The 19,921-nt window shown below is 33.7% G+C and overlaps 2 protein-coding genes across 3 annotated transcripts; both read right to left on the bottom strand.

The window, feature by feature from the left end:
• Positions 1-738: 738 nt before the first annotated feature.
• Positions 739-10,235, bottom strand: LOC120334153 (intraflagellar transport protein 52 homolog). 2 transcript variants are annotated; one of them, XM_078120585.1, is made up of 14 exons: positions 10,086-10,235; positions 9,547-9,671; positions 9,112-9,199; positions 8,508-8,637; positions 7,933-8,089; positions 7,517-7,643; positions 6,988-7,071; positions 6,734-6,849; positions 6,344-6,451; positions 6,153-6,240; positions 5,862-5,970; positions 5,543-5,572; positions 2,660-2,805; positions 739-2,370 (listed from the first exon to the last, which is right to left on the bottom strand). In XM_078120585.1, the coding sequence occupies exons 1-14, from the start codon at positions 10,098-10,100 to the stop codon at positions 2,335-2,337; spliced, it is 1,359 nt and encodes a 452-aa protein (XP_077976711.1). In that variant the 5' UTR covers positions 10,101-10,235; the 3' UTR covers positions 739-2,334. The 2 variants fall into 2 exon arrangements, with proteins under 2 accessions (XP_077976711.1, XP_077976712.1); XM_078120586.1 differs by lacking the exon at positions 5,543-5,572 and having other exon boundaries at positions 743-2,370.
• A 1,878-nt stretch (positions 10,236-12,113) lies between these two features.
• Positions 12,114-17,624, bottom strand: LOC120334646 (uncharacterized). The gene is made up of 7 exons (XM_039402152.2): positions 17,481-17,624; positions 15,073-15,219; positions 14,552-14,667; positions 13,857-13,980; positions 13,298-13,441; positions 12,980-13,095; positions 12,114-12,907 (listed from the first exon to the last, which is right to left on the bottom strand). Exons 1-7 carry the CDS (start codon positions 17,527-17,529, stop codon positions 12,332-12,334), a joined length of 1,272 nt encoding a protein of 423 aa, XP_039258086.2. The 5' UTR covers positions 17,530-17,624; the 3' UTR covers positions 12,114-12,331.
• Positions 17,625-19,921: the final 2,297 nt, after the last annotated feature.

Genomic DNA, 19,921 nt, shown 5'->3' on the forward strand with positions numbered 1-19,921 from the left:
CCAGTCGGTAACACGACGGAAGCGTGCGTCATGTCATCGAACGAGGACACAATTTGAGGGTTATTTTTAATTTACGTCATGTGTTGTTTTCTGCGTGTTTGCGTCTAAAATATTTTCTTTCTACAAAGTTTGTCCGATTTTCTCTTCAAATGTTTTGTCTTGAACTTCCTAAACTCAAATCAAACTTGCAAAGGTGGCACTGGCAGACAATGCTAAAATCCTCGGACCAAACAATTTTTCATGGATAATGGAGGCCCAGAGCAGTTCGAAATTGGATGGTATTTGTTCAGAGTTTGATTTATATTTATGTCAATTAATCCATTTGTGAACACAGTAACTAATATCGGCAAACTTCACTGTTGGGTACACGTCACTAACAGCTAAGTTGAGAGTCTCGTCCAAAGTCACTACATTTCCAGGTTTGGGCGTTGCTATTTCGGTCATGAGGAAAGTGCCCAAGGTCAGTGTTTTCCAACTTATGGCTAGTGACCCACAGCGGAGTAAATAATAAGGAAATAAATAATATGTAAAAAATTGGTTTTTGTTATTGGTAATTCAATTTCGAGGTTATAGAAGCACTATACGCCGTTTAGTATTTGAGCATATCCTTGGGTTGTGAGATTTTAGAAAATTTATTTTTCAAACAATTTGGGTCGCTTGAAAAAGGTAGGGAACCAGCAATACCCGGAATCAAACACACAACAAATATACAAAAATAACTTTTATTATCTAAGAATACTATGAACTACCATTACAAATAAACAAAAAAATATACAGTCATTGACAAAATTTTAAGAAAGGCTACAAATTAAATCCTAATTACATACAAATGTGTGCTTTTATACAGAAAATGCCTGCTATAAAAAATATACATGGAGTATTTCTAAAAATGCAGAATCACTTGAATGACTGTACAGCTGTATTCATTTGGAAATTCCATTACAAGAAAAGAAATGCATTATAATAGCCCTAAATTGATAAATTGAATATCAAATAGTCAAAACCCAAGAAAGCCGTTGCTGGGACTTCTTAATAATATGAGAACGAGAATATTGGTCGGAGACCGAAGACCTATCGATCGGAGGTTAGGGGATCCCCCAGAACAGCGCTCTTACTCCATACTGTGACACTGTGTGTCCCATCACTAATTAATTAATAACTCGCTAATTATACAATATAATTCATCGAAAATCAATAGGCTTCTGTTCCGAGTTATGATGAATGCATATGCAAAATTTGGAGCAGATTCAACCTCGCTTTCGTGAGATATCATGTGTATCTAACAGACAAATACCTATCAACATACTTACCGATCTTAAGATCGATAAGTAATAATCGATTCAAAGAGGTATTATTAGAAAGTGCAGATGGATCGAATACATTCAAATTTTTCTCTAGAAATTTTGCTGCTTCATTTTGGCTTCAAAATGGATCAATTCAGAAAATTCAATAACAGAATTACCGTATTTCCTGGCGAATAAGTCGCTTTTCTAGACCCAAATTTTTGGCCTAATATTTTCGGGTCAGCTTATTATTCAATTCCGACCCTAAAATACCTTGGGCGATAGCATCCCCAAAATCAAATAAATCTGCGTTCTGTTCTGCGCTGTGAATCTGGAATTTCAACACTGTGATCGTCATTATTGCCACCAGATATATTCATGTCGAAGATAAAAAAAGCACAACCAGTGTTTACTGTACACCTGTGCTTATTTGCCGGGAAATACGAGATCTGATAAGCAGAAGTCTGAAATTGTTGGGATTTAGAGACTTTCCCAGTATATTGAGTAAATTTTGATGATGAAAATTAGGTTAATATTATATATGTATATCATGAAATTCATATCTGGCGTTTATTAATGTCACTACTTAAACGAAATAATATATGTTTGTTTGCGTGGAGTGGTATGTTTTTGTCTGACGATTCTAGCAATTTAAATAAAATTACTGTTGTGAAATGCTTGTTGGGGGAAGTCAAACTTGAGTCAGACGAAACGCCGCAAAATAAAATTTGTGAATGTGTTATGCAAAACCTATATGCCACTCAAGAAATTCATTTAAAATCTTTTTGTTTGGATATCATGCAATTTCTCAATCTTCAGGAATATGTATATGAATTACATCGCAATATATCAACAAAAAAGTACAAACAATTTTGAGACATTTTTCATCACAGTTTGATAATACAGAGAGAGAATTACATGTAGAAGCAGCGTGAGGGAAAATGTATTATTGAGTTTTACACTTCATAATGTGTGTTGTCTGGCAAAAAATGATTTGCAACTATAACCGGACGAGTCAAAAAGATAGCAATATCAGCAGTACTAAACCATCTTACTCAATACCGTCGGGTGTTTCGTACTCTCTTTCCTGAAAATATAAAAAATATGAGATATATGTGGAGAAAATGAATTTCTAAAAATGGTAGGTTTAAATCAAGATGGTGCAACAGGCGGCCACAACCCGGTAATACAATATTTACCGTAGGTCATATGATAAACTCCTTATCATTCTATTTCAATTTGCCAACATTAATATTTCAACAAGACGGGTTGAAAATTTTGAAGTCAAAGAATTTTTTTTCGAGTAGCTGAAAAAAACTATGCTCTATATCTTTTCATGTGAATATAATGCTCAAATATTCATGTCTCCTACTCACTCGATTTAGTTTCTTGTACTCGACAACTTCGTTGAAAATATATTCAAGAACATGTTTCGCACTCTGTGCCCCTTTTGGTAGTTTAGACGTGACACCGAGTATTTCTCCACATTCACGAACATAATACTCAAGATCATCCTCATTGCCTGCAAAAAAGAAAAGTAAATTGAATGACATTTTGGGTAAAATGTAAAGGACTTTCCATACATCTATGATGAAGACTTACAGATAGAGCTGCAGTGAGTGTGTACATTCCTATTTTTTTTTGTTTGAAATAGAGACTAAGGCAAGGACATACTCTATAATACTCAAGTCCCATATATTTGGGATATATAAACTAGTCAGAGTTAGAAGGTACATCAGGTCTTGCTTATATCGTTGTCTCGATAGTGGTATTTTGTATTACTCCACTTGTTCATTTAAGGCCTCAACAGAAAGTGTGGTGATACAAGAGTTACAATCGACTAATGACATGCAAAAAATAGTTATACAAAGGTTTATCCTTGCAATATTCAGGGCTGAAATCAACCAATAATTGCTAAAGAGATTTGAATCAAGCAAGAATGAGTTAAAGCTTCTTTCTTCTCAGACAGGAAAATAGATACCTCAGCTCAGGCAGTGGTTTTCTGCTAGTTATGATTAACCATTGTTATATTAAAAGTTGAAAACGTGGCCTTCATGATTGATAATACAATGAAGTAAAATAAAATGTAAAAGTAATTGTATAAATAAAGTTTATTTTAAGAATTTATATACTGAAATGATTGCCTTTTTATGCAAAACTTGTCATTTTTTGCTGTAGATTCGAGATTTGGAAAATTTAGAGTAAAATTACTGGCAGTAATTATGTATGTAAAAATTTAAATTATTTTAAATATGCAATTCCGGAGTATGTGTGAAGTAGACATTTTAAGATTGTATAAAGAACCAAGTTGCTACATGACGCTATTTTTTAACATACGGTGCTTTTCACTAGGAACAAGGCATTGTATAAGCTTCCACATACATCAATTCAAAGACCATAAGGCGCACTTCAAAATCTTTTTTCTCAGAAATAGATTTTGTGCCTAAAAAGCCAGTTATGCTTTATTTCCTACACTCAAAACCAGTACCAGTTCAGATTGCGTCTTACAGCCTTATGTATAAACAAAAACCCGAATCTAAGCAAGATGTCGTATTAAAGGTAAAATGCGATTACTTTGCATTAATTTGCAATTGCATTAACAGTGTCAAAAGCAACCAAAAAAACGTAGCAGAGTTGAAAAGAAAGAGAGTTTTAGATTTTGAAAAATGCATTTACAAAAAAGAAGTGCCAATGTAAATTTATCCATGCTCAAATCGAAGCAGATAAGTCATTGCAAGAGTTGCAGGCAAAAATTGAGATTGCTGAAAATAGGAAATTAGCATTGAATTATTACATAACAATAGTTTTAACCCTTTCCGTGCGGTGGGCACGTATACGTACCAACGACAAAAGTCGCTAGATTGCGGCGGGTACGTTGATGTACTCCACTGTTTCATTTAGCAATCGGTCGCAAACTGTTGGTTTAGTTTTGCCGGGTTTTAGTTTATTGATAAGAAGTCTTATTCTAGATTAACATAAGCGACGGTGAATATCGCTTTTATTTACAACGGGAAATTTATTTGCGGCGGAACGAGGGAGTGTTTCTGAAATTTATGCAAATTTCGGTGTTTTTCGGGTGGTAATAGAAGACATATTATCCCTTCCATCTACCAAAGTATTTTGAGTTAGATCACGAAATTGCTACAGCAATATTATGCTATAGTTTGCCAACCACGAAGCTGTAACAGTAAAGGATTTAGCGAATATTTCTATTTTTTATCAGGGTTTGAAGTTTCCTCCCAAAAAAAAAAATGCCTTTTTTTCTATCCGGTTTGTGACTCAGACCACCACTTTTAAAAAACCTTTTTTCAATCGCCAATTGCAAGCTCTTTAAATAAGCTTTCCAACGAGCCGTCAGTGGGCAGCAGAGGATCATTAGTTTTTCGTTAGTCAATCGATTAGTTGTGGGGGTACAAATGCATAAAATCGGCGTAGCAAATACGATTATTTGATAAAAAAAAAATAATCGCATGGAAAGGGTTAACAACAGACCATGAAGAAATTAACGTCCTACCGAGTAGAGTATTATACTTGTAGATATTTTGATTGTAACCAATGTGATACTGTCTTTAAAATGTCAATATACCTACTTAGTTAATGTAACTCAACATGGTCTTGGCAATATATTTGAACTATGTATTTATGAAGTGATCCATACTAAAAAAGGAACAGTGTCGGAGCATGTTTTTATTGATATTAGAGTCAGAGATGAGTCATGACATTGCATATGCCGATACAAATAACTCAGTGGAACCAAGGGACGCACCTTTATTTAACATAAACTTTCTACTAAATGCAGGCTTGAAAATTTTGGTTATTGATGTTATGACATGCGTTGTTCGCTTCGCACAAGCTCAGGTATAGGATTTCAATGCAAATGGATTGAGTTACTCGCTCACACTGGATTAAACTACATTATAAACTCGTTTTGTGGCCCAACCATTCAAAATTGGCACATCTCCGCAGGCCTCGCAATTTTACCTTGAACCCCAGATCTAAATGATTAGAGTCAATGAATGATATAATATCATACATTTCTACATCACACAGTGCAACGTTAAACTAATTATTTATCCACACGAAGAATAGTTGCGAAAATATTATATTAGAATTCCTCGAAAGATCAAATGGATGAAAGTGCACAATAGAAAAATTGCTAGTTATTATTTACATGGAGTGAATCAAATTTGGTGAAAAAATTAACTATGAAATAATTTTATTTTATGTATTTTTCAACATGATTGCACGATGCAGTATACCTTTTCTTGGAGTTCCCACTTCAGCTATGTCTAAAGTTTTATAAAATAATATTGAAACTGCCCAGAAGCCCAAGAATGACCGTGGGCGTTACATGTTGACTAGTTCATTGCGACACTCCTTTATTACATTAAGATAGATCATACTTGGGCAGACTGTAATTGCCTCAAATCTTATATCCATAAGTATTGGTCTACGGGTCTAATATACAGTAAGTGAAACTTCAGCTGACCTCCAGAGTCGTAAAACGTTTAAAAATCATTTTCCAATATTCTGTTATTACTTATAAATCGATTGCTAATGTCAAATCCTAATACTTACACTTGTTCGTGATTTGTGCGAGTCTCACTTTCTCAGATGAATAACACTCATCCAAATCGAATAAATCAAGAGATGGTGGAGGAAGATCATTAAATTCCGGTGGGAAAACCTGAATTTGAAAAGAATTATCAGAGCAGAACAACATATTAAACTTCCCATACACAAAAATGTTGTGTTCCCTTTTAACAAAAAATTTGAAGATATTACTATGTCATTCTAAATACAATAACTATATGAAAAGAGATTTAAAATGATGCAAATTTAACATAAAATTTTAAAGTAATTGCTCACCGCTGGTTGTAATGGCGGCAACGGGGTGTCAAAATTTGGTGCAATTAACGTCAGGGGTTCATGTTTTATCTTGAGGTCATCAAACGCTCTGAAAAATAGGTTAAATATATAGATTTCTCATTAACAATGCATATGGATAATATCGTGTTTACAACCTTCCAATGAATTGAGCTTGTTGCAAACAAACTTACGATAATACTTTCGGTAAAATAGAATTGTCCATTTTGTATAACTTTCTATCAAACAGTTGTGTGAAGTCACTCGGAACTTCTTCGCCTTCTTGCAAGCAAGCCTTCAATCTGAGAAAACAATTGAATCAAATTTTACTTTAAATTGACAAATAATATCTCCTCCATTAAAAGTGAATAATATTTATATAATATCAATTTTGCTATTTCATTTTTATTATCTTATCCATGTCAATGTGTTAAATGTACATATGAAATGTAAAATTTATTTTAAACAAAAGAGAATATAAAAATTGAAATGATAAAGCACATTAACCATAATATTGTTTTGGACATCACTGTCAATATGCTGGTAAATTCTAAGACAATGTCTCAAATTATCAACAAAAGTACCTTTCTGCCAATATCTGGGTATGTGGCAACATATTATAATCTGATATTTCTGGATCTTCTGCGTCAATAGCATTGAGTTGTATTTCATCAGTTGTTAGCCATTGCACCAATACTTCCTGAAAAAAAAAAATTAATTAAGCTTAGATTAGGCTTGGGCTGTATATAATCAGGCACAGCAAGATTAGATTCATGAACTTGACCAAACATGATCCAATATATGCTAAAATGAAAAAAATAATGATGAGTAATATTACCATGACTCGGCTGTTTTCTTCTTTGTCGAGATATTGATCAGAAAAAATGTGAACTGAACCCAGAACAGCTAATTTTCCTCCACCCTGAAACATAAATGTACAGAATAATATTTAAAATTTTCATTTCTACCTTTTCATGGAAAAAAAGGCTGAAACTCACAAAGGGGAAATGCTTACTAATAAAGATTTGGACACAACAGTAAAATGAATCACAAATTCAAAATTTCAGCAAAACTGTAAACGAATAGCACCAGATGTCATAGCAATATTCCCATTAAAAAATAACTAAAAAAATTACCGAATGATATAAAAAATAGCCTTCTCGAGAATTATCCTATCATTCAAGTATTAAAAATTTGAAATCAGTTGGTCCATAATTTGTGGAGAAAAACACACAACAACAACAATTTAGCAAACAACAATAACAACACCCCAAGAACAACAACAACAACATAATATAGGTTAGTGACCAATGACCATCATTGGTAATTGTGAACAAGAACATACAACTTTGCTACAAAGCACCTACCTTAGACTGATGCATAGCAAGAATCGGTCTGTTGACTGGAATGCATGCCGATCCTGTTGAAAGTACTGATGTTGCTGGTTTGGCAACATTTAAAGTCGCTCCGTATGGATATACAAATTGTAAAGTTCTGAATAGAAAAAGAATTTTCTTATTTCAATTCAGTTAGTATTAATGAAAAAATAAGTCCTTCCTTGCCCCTGGGATAAATATGAAAATCCTATATACAGGGTGGTCAGAGGAAAAACAGAAAATTTGTCGAACAGATATTTATTTTCACAAAGTTTTTTAAAAGACGTATGTTGTATCACACCTATAGGTGATCAAAATGTTGCCATGCACTTTAGAACAAAAATTATCATCTGTAAAAGGGAATTATATTAAAATCCTAAAAGCATGAAATGTGCCAAAACACTCACTGTGATACTGAATTAATTTCATCTTTTTCACTTGAATCGTCAAGTCCGGGAATGTATTTTCCTGCCGCATGACTGATAGCCCGATTGAGAACACCGTTGCTTACAAGTGCTTCTTTTGGATGAAAATATTTGAAATATTCACTCCTTACAACTGCATCTGTGATGGAAGAATCAACAAAACACATTTATTCACAATTCAAAGAAACCTTTTTTAATAAAATTTTCGCTTTGGTAATTTAGGAGACACAGAAATATGAAATGACATATACTGTGAGAGAATAAAATCGATAAAACAGATTAATCATTTCCTTCAGTTTGGTATCAACACAACCACCTTGAATACGTCAACCGCCTAGGTAGAAAACAATTTTTCGCACATCATTGAACTGTAGAGCGTTCAGCAACACTACAGTTTTCATTAAAAAATATAGTAATTATGTTACTACAGCATAGAGGGATAACCACTAAAAGAGTCAACTAAAATGGGAGGACATATCTTCAAACAGTCTTGAAAAAAAAATATATATAAAACTATAACCCTAAAGCACAATAGTATAAAAAAAACAGGAACATACCACTATTAACCATGATACCAAAGTCTTCCAATAAATAATTTAGATTTGTATTGAAATGAGTTTCACCGCCTTCTCCAAGCATAACAAGAACACTTCCTCCATCTGATATGTATTGCTTAATTTGATCGAACTGTAAATTTAAAAGAAAAATGCATAGTAAGAATAAAATATACGAGTATCGTCGGCTTGGGGGTCAGGATTACGGTCGTCGCCTCCTTTGACTATCTCTATGCATATATCTTACCTATATAGGCCCTATATAAATTTTCATAACCGAATGGATAAATACTCGAGAATTCCCTATTGAAATCTATTTCAAAAGCGAATAAAATAAATGAGCACCCATTAGTTAGAAAAACCTGAAAAAATAAAATTACACAAAGTAAATTCTAATTATAAATTATAATTTGAAATATCAATAGGCATGATAAATAGTTTTCTTAATCATATTCAATGAACAATGGAAAATATGAGCTAGTTAGGAGACCAAATTTTTTTGCTGCCTTTTTTGCCCAAAGTCGCCTACTGCAAATTCAAGTTTTCTCTTCAATATAACATAACATTCAGAATAGCATTATTATTAAAATTCAAATTAATATTGTACCTCTGTAACTGTGAATTTTTCTCGACAACCTGGCATTATATAAAGTCTTGCACCATTGAGGCTATCGCTTGATATTTCATCTTTGAGGCTTAAATAACAGAAAAAAAAATTATATTTGATCAATAAAATAAAAGGTCACAACTCGTTGTTCGAATATACATGATAATCAGAACTCAAAGCCTCTTCAAAATAAGTTTTTTCAAATTTTGAATAATCCAAATTTGTAGGTTATATCCTAAATTTCTCTGCATCTTTACAGATTACATGATTATCTTTAATATTGGATTTTAATATTAACATCTATCTTCAAAGTATGAAGGTATTCAGTCATGTTACTGCTGCTGTTTAAAAAGATGGAAAGTTTAGTAGTACGGTAGTAGTAGGAGTGAAAAGATAAAGCTGACAAAAAGTATATTAGAACATAATTCCACTTACGGAGCAACTTTCCAATTATTCCTCAGCCTTCTGTTCCAAACTTTGAATCCATTTCCCAATGAAAATAATTCCCTTTTAGTTTGATTGAATAATATAGTGTTTCCACTAACTTTTTCAGCCATATCCTATAACAAGAATGAGGCATAATTCAGAGATGGTAATTTGAAATAATTTCCTGACTTGACTACAAGCTTTAAAAAATGACTCCTGCTCAGGCTCAAATTTTGACTTTTGACAAATTTTTACTCTGAGTAATTGGAGGGTAATTTTGAGAGCAAAAACGTATATGTAGGCTTCAATACCACTGAAATCTTGTAAAATCTGGACCCTAGAACTGCTGGACTTTAAACATGATAATTATTCTGCAATTTCCCTCCTAATTTAATACATAATGCAGTAATGAAGTGATGAGCTGAATAGGTTGATAATTCTTATCACAATGGGCAGACCATTGCTAAATCTGTAAATTGAGTCAAGTAGAAATACTGACGATACCGTAATCTTTGCTTTCAAATATTACAGATAGAATAAAAACTTACTGTATGTGGTGGCATTTCAATAGTTGTTCAGATGATGAGCCAAATTATTTGGCGTAAACTGAGGCAAAGCTATAACTGTATAATGGAGTTGTATATTTTAAACTTATCTGCTTAAAATCAATTTATCATCTATCAAAAAATATAATGTACATGCTGACATGTGAGTAAAATTTTATCTCGCCTATACAGATATTTATTAGACTCTAATTTAGAGGCAAGAGAAGGATACCATAATACTGTAATATAAACAGAACATGAAATAAGGTTGGTAAGTAAGGGTGAAGTTCAAGAAGCGCCAATGTTAAACTATACCTGTATACCAGTACCAATCTTTGAAAATATCTGAATATATTTTACCGCTTTAAGTTATTTTCAAAAATGCCAGTTGGGGCCTATAATTCAGTATTTTACAGTTTTTACGGTATTTCCTTGTCAATTTGAGACTTCATTTTTAATTATTCAATTTTTTAATTTTCGTTTATCCGACCACACATTCTCCATCACCAGTAAACACTCCATATCAGTACCGGACTGTGAAATATACTAAAATATAGCCATAGCAAACGATCTATTCCTGAAGTCGATATAGCTTTACAAGCATAACGACAATCATAAACAACATATCATTCCATAGAATGCGGTTGTGGTCGGAGATGAAAATATTATTCTTAACGGACAACTTTTGCCACTTTGTAGGCCATACTCATATTTTATATTTAAAAATAAAAAACAAATAGGATTTACAAATATTATTTTTCGTGTTCATCATTAAACTAGCTCAATTAATTAAAATACATTTCAGTCGGCCTCAGACTCCTAGCATCTCATATAATTTTTGTTGAAACCGGAACATTAGTAAGGAACGGTTAGTTGAATCGTAAATATATACTACTAGTACTACGGTTGAATATTATAAGTCGATTATACTTTCTTGCATAGTTTATTGCTGTCCAATGAGCATATATTCTTATTGTGCTGTCACATGACAATAGCTATACTCTTATTGACCAAGATCAGATGAGGATTAAAAATAATTGACCAATGCAATTCCGGTCTGCGAGAAGTGTTGCTGTTTTTTGCCAGCTTAAACGATCGTTGGGTGTTTGTTTGAAATGTTTCGTGGGGTGTTGTAATTTTTTGTTCGAAGCAAACAGCAACGTTTCAGTCGAAATCTTGGGTCCCCTATAATTAGGAAAATAGGAACCATGATGTTACTGATGCACCGATAGGGTGATTAATACTTAGCAAGTTGCTACAGGACTAGTTACTAATTTTGAAAAAAAAGATACCCGTCCACAACCGGTCCTATCCTGTGTGGTCCTATCTTGACCTGAACTTTTCATGGTAGGTTATGGATTTCTCCGCCATCAAGTCTGAAACACATAACTGGCTAACTAATCTCACACCCGACATGGAATGTTAACCGGACGAGATACCGCTCTCATCCAACGCTGTTTATTCATTTTGTTACAATAAATAAACGGGTGTAATTAACCTGACTTATCATTGTTACTCCCTGTTACGTTCAGATATTTCTTTCTTAGATGTTATTTCAATTTCACTCACATGCCAACAGAGCTGGCATATGCAACTATTAGGATGGTGTATTTTGATAGATTTGATTACGGCCCCAAAACGATTGATTTTTCTGGTATTAATTGTCAAGTATACTTAAGCATAGCAGTACTTTTATGATTTTCTGGTAGATTTAAATCTTTAAAAAATTGTAAAATCAGAAAATGCGTGAGATTTGTCAGATAACAAATTTTGGGACCTCCTGAAGTATGCGCACCAAGATGGCGCACAACCTGAACTCAGGTTGTGTACCAGGTTGGGTTCAGGTTATGCGACATCTTGGTGCGCATACTTCAGGCGTACCAAATTTTTCTTTCTATCATCGAATATCTCACCGTGTACATGGAATAACATTGAGCTAACATTTTAACCAACACTCAAATACAGTATACTGAAAATATCTCTTCACATATGAAACCAAAATCTCTCAAATAATGAACATTGTAAAATGAATTGCATTGGTACGATGTTATATATTGCGATTTGTAATAGAAGCAAACAGTAAATGATAGTATTGTAAGACGTATTATTCTGTAATCCAACAGTTGTTATAAAAACATAATCTACTAATTTACAGAGTTTCAGCAAAAATCGACCTTTTTGCGAGGCTCACTACTAAAAACGATGAATTCGATGGAATGGTGTTATAAGACATCGATCGTGTTGTGTAGTTATTTTTGCAAAAGAATAAATGCACAGAAAATTGATAAATAGATTTTAAGCATTATGCCGCTGTGTATACTAAATCCAAAACTCGTCGTTGTTGTGCTAATTGTGGTAGTTGGAGCTATTGCGGATATACTGGAAACCGCTGTTGGTGGGGCCGATGTTGAATCTGGTTGTACAGGGGCAGTGGAGGTAACAGTTGCTTCCACAGAAGTGGATTCCTCTGAATCCGATTTTACTGTTGCCGATATTGCAGCTGTATTGTTACTGTTAAGAGGTGCACCTGACACCGATTCAGAAACTGGCTGCGGAGAGATTGCGGCGGTGGTTGCCTCTGTCGAAGTAGATCTGAATGAAGTAGAAGGGTTTCCCATTGAAGTCGATCTAGACAAACCATTGCTCGTACTGAATGTAGATACAGTAGTAAACATAGGTTCCGGGGTAACCGTTGTTTCATATTCATATGTTGTATCAATTGTTGACGTAATTACATCACTACCGGTAGTAGTCGTAATTCCACCCGCTTCTAGACAAGTTGGAGAATTACAATTGCAGTGGTCACCCTCGCAACATGTCACTTTCTGCGAAAAATAGATTTTGTTAAATTATGCTTAGTCGCATGACATCAGACTACGCCAGGATACGTTTATTACCTCCAAAATGTTCGATCCGGGACTAACGTTACTTCTTTCAACACCATCAGCTACCGACTGATTGCACAACCTATTTGAGGCACAATCCAAAGTATACAGGATATAGTCCGTCGAACCTGATGCAATACGCAAATATGAGTTAATAAGTACGTGCATTTCGTTGTGGAAACATGCAATAAAAGCCACCGTAGAGTCAAACTTTTTTCTGGAATCGTTTAGTCTCTTTTCTATCATTGGCTTTAAAAAAGAAAGCCACTTTATAACCAATGTAATCATTTATGTTTAATCACTGTAAGCTTGAAATATCACCATATTTACCATTGTTATACTGAAGCGTGTATTTCATGCACAAATTTCCAGGACATTGCAGTCGGGAAGTTGTTTTATCTTCAGTGCAGTTTGAGTTAGTAACGTTTGCTAGTGAGTTGTGTACACAATGGAAACAGTCCACCATTTCAGAATCTACAAAAAGTCATATTTTAACACTAATGTAATGCGTTATTTATCGAATTTAACTCTATTGTGTTTGGGGATACGAGTGGCAAACTTGATGGAACAAGATTTGCATAATTCTGTTTGAGAGTGAAGCCGGTAAAACTGTCTAGTTATACCTTGAAATGCAGACTATCCACAATTTGTAACTTGATAGTTGATCGTTACAGCCACAGATCATAGGAGGCTGAAATTACCTACGCAGTCATTAATTAATGAGAATAGCTTTTGCGCATAGTTATTACATATGAGATTCGGACCCACGCAAGCTAACAAGCGGTGCGATTCTGAATGTTTTATCAACTTCTATCTAGTTCATCATGCAATTTTCGTCAAGCTAATATTTTTGCACAGGATAAATTTTTATTGACAAGTTTTCAAATACCTGTAACATAGTCATAGGATGGAGTTGTTTCTTCGTTCTCCAAAGCAATTTTATGAGCTTCAGCCGACATGTTGCAAGTCGCTGAATTGCAATTGCAGTAATCACCTTTACAGCATGTTTTTCTCTTGAAAAGGAAAAAAGTGAAAAAAATAAATAAAACATAGATAGATAGATAGATAGATAGTTTATTTCGAAAACTCCATAACAAACCTAAATTTAAAATGGAGAATTCTGGAGGGCAAGCAAAACCTACAAAAAAGTTTAAAACATGAAGTATCTCATGTGCCTGCCCACCAGCACGCACACAAAAACACAAGCCCAATTAAATGAGGCTTGGGCCAAACTTAAAAAACAAAATACACGATAGTAATAAACTTTCGGGCTGTTGTACTCTCTTTCAACAATTACGTTGATAATGACCAATACCTACAACCTCATGCAAAGATAATGTGGGGAGTGGAATGTAATAAATTTGCGACGATAGTCATACTCATGAAGCCATGAAAGCTTTAAGAAAAACCAAGCCATGAAAAACTACACTGATTGCTAGATTGGGCATTGCGGAAAAGGTGATAAGTGGTTTAATATACAAACAAACGCAAAACCATGGCGGCCAATTCGGTGTGCGGACACTCATAAAAATGAATCATTTAAAATGAAACGGCTATCTTCATCTATTTGTGTCTTGATCATACCAAAGTGTAGTTCTGGTCGGTTAAGTTGTACTGAACAGTTTCTACTCCATCTGAGTTGGTTTCATTGCATTCGGTTGTTCCACATCCAAGAAAATAGGATGCGTATTCATTCGTTTCTGCAAGGTAAAATGTTTTAATTAATCAAATTATTTTTCGTTGTTTGCTCCCAGATGATACCAGGGAGGGCTGGATTAATCATTAAGCAGAATAGGCATGAGCTTATGGCAATACAGAAATCTTCAGTGCTTAATGAAATAATTAGAGTTCGCTTAGAGCCTCTAAATGCCATGATCCGACACTGATACCCGGAGTAATGTGATTACCACTTCATAATGTGAACAATTTGAGAAGACAGCTTTTCTCGAGTCTAGTTATATATATATATATATATATATATATATATATATATATATTAACATTTTTTTAGTAGTATTTATAATAAAACAGTCTTGGTAATTTATGATTGTATACATTGTAAATTCATGTATATGACACTTTATTGTGTCTTGCTGTCGTTTTACCTGGATATTGATATGAAAGCTGAATACATCCCATTGAATCAGAACATGCACTTATAGCTGTAGTATTGTGACTGATACATTCCGGAGAAGTTGAATTCATCGCTGCTATATACGCACAGTGAAAACAATCAATTCCTGCTACGAATTCTGAATATGAGAAGTATAAATATATATAAGATATTGTTTTCAAGTTCAGATTATTAAAATTTTTTGCTAAAATATGTAGTATAAACTTGAATATGTTATTGATTAAATTGAACAGCATGATTGAACAGATGATAGCATAACTGTAAACACATGTCCCCCATTAGGAAAAGTTCTGAGTGGGCACGAGCACTATATCCCAACCGGAGTCGACAATAGTAGCTCCGTGTAAAGAAGTATATTATCATGATGATCTATCTATTCTACAAAATTGAATGTAAAACTATTTGAATTCATTTGTTCAAAACTGAATAAAATATCAAGCACATCCGAAAGGCGGCATACAAATCCGCATTGGAACTGGGCGGGATTTCAAATTCAAGCATGATCGAAATTGTATCGTATTCTCAGCATTGCAAAATTAGGAAATCGACTGTTAAGGATACTAACTTATACAGAAGGGAATAATATTAACTATTTTTAATACATTTTTTTACAGAAGGTGTTGCAAGTGGGATTTTACGTGTTCAATACTATGTTACTGCAGTAAATTCCTTACGCAAAGTATGAAGGAATCGACTACAATAAGCGTCATCGTGATTCGTGTCAAGTTGAACAGAAAGTTTTTTTTTTCCACCCAGTTTCCCACTTACTTCTAAAGCTCTATTGACGTTGCCCTGAACATAGAAGCTTGTTTGCATTTATAAATAAAATCTGTGTCAACGCCCTTAACTTTGATAAGCCCCCGGGAGTCAAGATGTTATCAGTATAATACAATGTCGCCAACAATACGTGTGCGTTTCTCTCGTCAGGAATTCTTCAATGAAGAACATTAGTTAAGCGCAAATATTTGAAAATCCGGGTATTGCGAGTTTTGTTTGAAAGGGCGGTGCTTACTTAGCTACCATTTCAATACATTTTAATTCTTGTATTTTGACAACATTACTTTGATCGTTCTATTTCGTTCTACCAAAGAAGGCACGATTTGCTTCTCATATGTAGATTTTCGTTTCAGTACATGTACACGTCACCAAAAATTAATTATAAAAATTTTATGAAATATTTTGTCCGTTTTCTCCCAACGAAATTTTATGCGCAGTAACTTAAGTCATTTCTTTTCAATTCTATGCGATATGATGGACTAGTATTAAAACTCTAGATTTCTAAAATTTTGTATTAACATAGATATATACACAAATTGCATATACATAAAATGAACCTCCGAACAATAGTTCATATACATTTTTACAAGATTGTAAAGGTAGGTCTTAGAAAACCAGTCACTCTCAATGATTTTCATGAAAGTAAGTAAAGTACTGTACATTACACAAAAACAAGACGATTCCCACAAAAAACAGAACACGTGACGCACGTTACTTCTACGCAAATGAAAAAAATTTATTTAACCCTTGAACTTTTGTTTGTGTATGATTGTACGCAGTGTTTCAGTAATCTTGGACGCTTTGCACAAAAATTTATTTCTCTCTAGAACATGTTCCAATTGATCTAGGTTATACTTTCGGGACACCCCGCTAAATATACTGTTTGATTTTGAAGCCATTTGGTTTATCATGTGTTTTGTACAGTGAAATAAAATCAGATTTATATACAATTCTAGGATCTTTTGCAGAAAGCCCCGCCACCGCTCAAAATCAAAATTTAGTAATTATTCAGTCATGAATTTGTATGCATTGATGGAATTCAGCGATCTAACTCCTAAAACTCATGTAAAACATGGCGAGCGCATTCTGCAGTACTAAAACGTGGCGGGGATTTTTTTCTCAAATCTCGCATTTGTGGGTTGGTGGCGGAGGGGATTTCTACAACAGATATCAAGCAATTGAATGTTGTCGAATCAAGATATACTTTTTGATAAAAGATGGTCTTCTCTAGATATTCTAACATCTGAAATTATCCATGCGTCCGCAATTGTTGTATACTAAGTGACACAAGGACCGTTCTAGTCAATCGGGAAAAATCATTTTTCCCCAAAAATTTGTGTTTTAAAAATTCCAAGTACTTGAACTCTTTACTTTTATTTTTTCCGGGATCTCACAAAGATTGCGGAATCCCAACAGATATTTCACACAATATTTTTTATGCATTTTTATTTGAAATAATTTATTCAGTTTTATGACATTTGTTACACTTCCTTTTATGACACCTGGCTCCCATCGCGGTAGTCATTTGATTTTCGTGTCCATACATTTAGGTATTGTTCTTTCTTATTTTACTAATGTTGATTGAAAATAAAATATACTTACCAATATTAATCATCAGTCCGATTAGGAATATTCCAAGTCTGGTATACATATTTTATATCTACCTGTACTCTGACATAAAATGTATCTTAAAAACACTGAAATTTCAATGTAAACCAAAAAAATGATTATATCCTATGCTATAAAACTACGCTCGGAAGAGAACGTAAAATTTCCGCCAAAATTTGCACTTAATCAACATATATCTTGAAGATGAAGAATCGTCTATCGCAGACTATCGATTCGTCAATACCACATCTAGGAAATATGGTTATACCGAGTAGTTTTCGTATTGTTTAGCTGTTTGCCGAAACAATGCTTGAAACCTATAATACCACGAGTGGTTGAATTCATCATTGCCCTATTGTGTAGCATACTGCGTAAACATACTGAAATAAATTTTGACAAATTTGATTCATCGAATCAGAGACTACATCGCAAATAGATAAAATTGTGAAATTACTCACAATATTCCCCTCGAAATCCTATTTTTTGGCACATAATTATTCTCTGCATAGAACAATCCCTCGTCTATGGTTCAATAGGACTCACTCTCGGCATGTGGGCGAAAGTTCTCATTCGTCTTTATATATGTAGGAAAACAATTTGATCCTCTCTTTGCCACAAGTTCATTTTTTTCTTTATTTTCACGTACAATAAAACTGAAATCAAAAATTCAATGGTAAATCATCGACACCATAAATCACCCGTTCATGATTCTATTCGAGAGAATCGTCATGTGTCGCTCTTGAGATTTTATCTAGCTGTCAAATTGACTTCGATAGAATTACATATTTCAACTAATCCCGGGTGGCATTATTGAAGCATGTGACTGCAATTTATTATTCTTCAAGAACTAAGCAAATGTTTTGATTTGATCCTGTTGTATAACAATTCATGTATCAGTATAACATCCCTTTATTCTCTAAAAATTAATTAAGATTTTTGGCGATATTTGATAATCATTTTACATGCGGCTCCGATATGCTGATGTATTATCACTATTTACCAAAATTATCCTCAAAGAGGGACTCATTTACCTGTTATATTATACCGTGAATGGATTAAAAATGTTCAATTTAATCAATCAAAATACATTAATTTAATTCGCTGTCTGCTTGATGTATTGTCATATAAAACCTCGACAATCATCAAATATTGGCGCTCAAACGAAATTATCAAATCCACTATCAGGCCAATACAAATACAATACCCGGATTTCGCCATTTTGTTTACATATCACAAGTACCTGTTCGACGATATGCTATTGTGGCAATTCAACTCTTATATGTGTTTTTGATTTGATTTGGATAAGCCCCACCTTCTATGCTAACTAATACGGCAAAGATAAAAGCGCTATCGAAGATAACTATAGTCTACCATGAACAAGCGACCCGGTGATGTCAACATGAAATATATAGAATGGAAGATGTTATTAACCCACAACTTAACCCGCGACTTATAACTTTCTCTAACCCAAAATAAACAGGATTAGAGGAAACAGGTAAAAAAATGATGGGAAGGGCAATGACAGATTAGGCTGCCGCCTAAAGTAGATTGATATGTTACTTGCGAGTTATATGTCTGTCCCCCAAGTCTGATTGTTTGTCTTGTCAGCGTTGAAATGCTTAATTTGTAACAGAATGATTCGAAAATGTAATCGTATGTTTTGCACCCTTTTTGAACGAATTGAATAAGGCATATATATACAAGATGGATTCGGGTATATCATGTAAACTGAAATAAAAATTTTGTTTCCTTGAACTTTGAAAACTGCTCCACGTTCGTGCGATAAAAGAATAGTTATTATCATAATAAATCTATTTTATGTATAATAAAATGAATGTTTCGGGTGTCACCCGACCTTTGTCATTCATGACATTTTGTCACTAATTATGGCTATTTGACAGCCTGGCTATAAATCTTTTGATGTGGGCAATGAATGTATGATAGCAGTTACATTATTTAAAACATTCCTTTATATATATTAATTTATTAACCCCTAAAAAATTATATCTACAACTTCTTGCAGTAATAATACACGTATGGTACAACGGCGGTAATAACGTGCATTTGGGTCATGTCAAATTCAAAGTCTGTCAAGTATTGTATAAATGCAAAGATAATCTAAATGATATAAATGTATTTGTCTATAGTCTTCTAATGAATGTTGATACTTACTGATCGAGATTTTTACCACTATACCGCGCAAAAGAACCACAAAAAAATGATTGAAGTGGATTGATTTCTACAATTATTGTGTAGGGTTAGGGTTAGGGTTAGGAACATAGTTACAACGGTTTTATAGTCGTTTATGATGTTTTTCTAAACAGGAGTCGACAACCTTTGTCGCACTACGGACCAGCTTGAACCTGAATTTGTTTACTGAAAAATCTTCAGAAAAACGATCTTTTACTTAACTTGCTAATTTAAACCAATTCTAT

The sequence above is a fragment of the Styela clava genome, chromosome 15 (genome assembly GCF_964204865.1).
Source record: "Styela clava chromosome 15, kaStyClav1.hap1.2, whole genome shotgun sequence".
NCBI lineage: Eukaryota > Metazoa > Chordata > Ascidiacea > Stolidobranchia > Styelidae > Styela > Styela clava.

What these genes read in the sequence shown, in the direction of transcription:
- LOC120334153 (XM_078120585.1), bottom strand. An exon ending in GAAATTAATTCAGTATCACA is followed by an intron (nt 7,644 to 7,932) that starts GTGAGTGTTTTG and finishes TTTTCTATTCAG; the next exon opens with AACTTTACAATTTGTATATC. An exon ending in AGTGGGAACTCCAAGAAAAG is followed by an intron (nt 2,806 to 5,542) that starts GTATACTGCATC and finishes TCTTTTTTGCAG; the next exon opens with GCAATGAGGATGATCTTGAG.
- LOC120334646 (XM_039402152.2), bottom strand. Translation starts at nt 17,529, where the DNA reads ATGTATACCAGACTTGGAATATTCCTAATCGGACTGATGATTAATATT. An exon ending in CACGCTTCAGTATAACAATG is followed by an intron (nt 13,096 to 13,297) that starts GTAAATATGGTG and finishes GTATTGCATCAG; the next exon opens with GTTCGACGGACTATATCCTG. An exon ending in CCGGATCGAACATTTTGGAG is followed by an intron (nt 12,908 to 12,979) that starts GTAATAAACGTA and finishes TATTTTTCGCAG; the next exon opens with AAAGTGACATGTTGCGAGGG.